This window comes from Penaeus vannamei, chromosome 9 (genome assembly GCF_042767895.1).
Source record: "Penaeus vannamei isolate JL-2024 chromosome 9, ASM4276789v1, whole genome shotgun sequence".
NCBI lineage: Eukaryota > Metazoa > Arthropoda > Malacostraca > Decapoda > Penaeidae > Penaeus > Penaeus vannamei.
This window is the reverse complement of record NC_091557.1, coordinates 1,329,722-1,332,221: the sequence shown is the minus strand read 5'-3', so window position 1 is coordinate 1,332,221 and position 2,500 is coordinate 1,329,722. Positions and strand designations below refer to the sequence as shown.

Below are 2,500 nucleotides of genomic sequence, written 5' to 3'. Positions count from 1 at the left end.
TGAAACTATTCCCTAATTATGTACAGGTAATCATTAGTCATGCACAGGAATTGAAACTATTCCCTAATTATGTACAGATAATCATTAGTCATGCACAGGAAATGATTTTATTACCAATCATGCACAGGTTATGAAATCACTACAAATCATGCACACGTAATGGAACTATCATTAGTCATGCACAGGAAATGATTTTATTACCAATCATGCACAGGTAATTGAATTATTCCTAATCATACACAGGTAATAGAACTATCATTAGTCATGCACAGGAAATGATTTTATTGCCAGTCATGCACAGGTAATGAAGCTATTCCTAATCAATCACAAGTAAAGCATCTATTATTTGTCATGCACAAGTAATGAAAATTGCCAATCATGCACAGGAGATGATCATATTACCCATCATGCACAGGTGATTAAACTATTCCCAAACTCTCATTAGTCATGCACAGGAAATGATTTTATTGCCATTCATGCGCAGGTGTTGAAACTATTCCTAATCAAGCACAGGTAAAGCATGCGGTAATTCCACTACACCAAACAGCAAGTGTCCGATCATGCACACCATGCACGGGCAACATATCATCATGCACGGATCACACAGCAGAGAGGGATGATTAGCAATGCAATCCTCTCGTGCAGATTGCAATTCATCTCTGCAAATTGTAACGCTTGCAACACACTGTACTTTATACAAGACTGACTCTGTTTTCATGCATAGCCAATGTGTTATTGTCATGCACAAGTAACACCATAAACCTAGAACACGATATGTCATGTAAGTGTCATCATCATATAACACTTTGTCATCACAGGAACAAGTTCTCATTCTGCATGAACATGTAACAACACATGCACAGCGCCATGCATGTGTAACAGGTTTTCGTCATTCATCTGCGAGACTCATTTTTATTCTCATGCAAAGAGGAAAGATGTTTTAAAATGATTTATAATAATAGCTTTTCATCATGCACAGGTAACATTTTTGGATCATGCACGTCTACGGTTATGCATGTGCAACATTTTATCACCATGTGCAGGAAGAGATCACCATGTGCAGGGAGGGTACTTTCACTACGTACAGGCAGCTCCACCATGCACGATCTACAGGTTTTTGTCATGTGCATGGCCAGTCTCTTTCTTTCTTTGTATCCTTTTCGTAATAGCATTTCAGCATGCACTGATATAAGGTTTTGAAGATGAAAATAATGTTTTCTTTTTTACTTTTAGCATTATTTTATTGTGCACAGGTGGCGGGTTTCCCTTATGTATGAAAAATACTCTCGTATAAAGATTATTTGGTGATATAATTTTGTACTGATAATTTCTTTTTATCATGCACATGTTTTATATCATGTAGAGGGAAATATTATATCATTATGCTTAGATTGTCATACTTTTGTCATGCAGACAAAGTCTCGGTATCCGATCATGAACAGCCTATTCCACGCACAAAAATCATCATATATAAGTAACAGCTTTTAATATAACGTCTTTCTCAATTTGTGACAAAAAAGAGATAAAAAAAAACCCGTTTCAATATATATTTTCAAAGTATTTTTTTAATGAAGAAATGATAAGCAAGAACAGCAAGCTCTTTTTGCTTCCGACAGACTTTTATCTTTGCTTGCTTCATCCCCTCTTTCTTGACCCTACAAAAGTTCACAAAAAGCAGCCAGCAACCGGCGTCGTTGCACCTTGGCTCGCGCCGGTCACCCTCCCGCCCGTCTCAGGAGCTGTATTTTTTCAACGTTTCTCTCAAAAGGCTGTAATACGCTAAATTTTGCCGTTTTTTCGACTTCTGGTATTTTACTACTTTTCGCCTTTATTTCATTATAAATGGACTCTATTGTAGTGGATATTTATAAACCGTAGTGTTAAAGATGTTGATTTGGGAGCGAGACTCTGACTGCAAAACTATCACCCAGACCCTCATTTGTATGTAGATTCTCCTAAGCCCCGTAATCTCGTTACTCGCTTGGTACAAAAGTGTTCCCACTCGAAGTAGATCACTAGTGTCTCTGTGTCTGTCTGTCTGTCCCATGTCATCATTATCATCTTTCCCTTCTAGGAAGCTGCCTCACCTGCGGATGTCGATCGGGCGCCACAAGGGCAAGCTGTGGTGGCGCGAGATCCCGAGGGAGGCCGTGGACGTCGAGGAGCTGCGCAGCGACGACGTGCTGGCCACCCTGGAGTCGCTGCTCCGACGCCGCTACCGCATGGAGGAGGGCCCCCTCTGGTTCACGAGGTTCGTCCCCCTCCAGGGCGAGGACGAGTGCGTCAGAGACAACAACCACAACCTCAAGTACAAGTACGTGTGCCTCTTCGGCTTCCACCACAACGTGAGCGACGGGACGACCAACATGAAGTTCTGCAAAGTGTTCCTGCAGGTAGTGAACGACCTGCTGGCGGGGCGCGAAGTGGACATGCGCCAGGAGGGGGTCTTCGCCACGCCCCTTCACGACCAGATCGCCGACGACGCGTCCTCGCAGAGCTA

General features: G+C 42.1%; 1 protein-coding gene across 1 annotated transcript in view; it reads left to right on the top strand.

Moving 5' to 3' along the window:
- The window catches only part of LOC113813624 (uncharacterized), a 25,951-nt gene that overhangs the window by 22,490 nt on the left and 961 nt on the right, over positions 1-2,500 (top strand). Inside the window, exon 3 of the mRNA XM_070125172.1 lies at positions 2,075-2,500. This exon is cut by the window's right edge and continues 961 nt beyond it. Coding sequence (XP_069981273.1) covers positions 2,075-2,500 — 426 coding nt within the window. The remainder of the gene's footprint in view (positions 1-2,074) is intronic.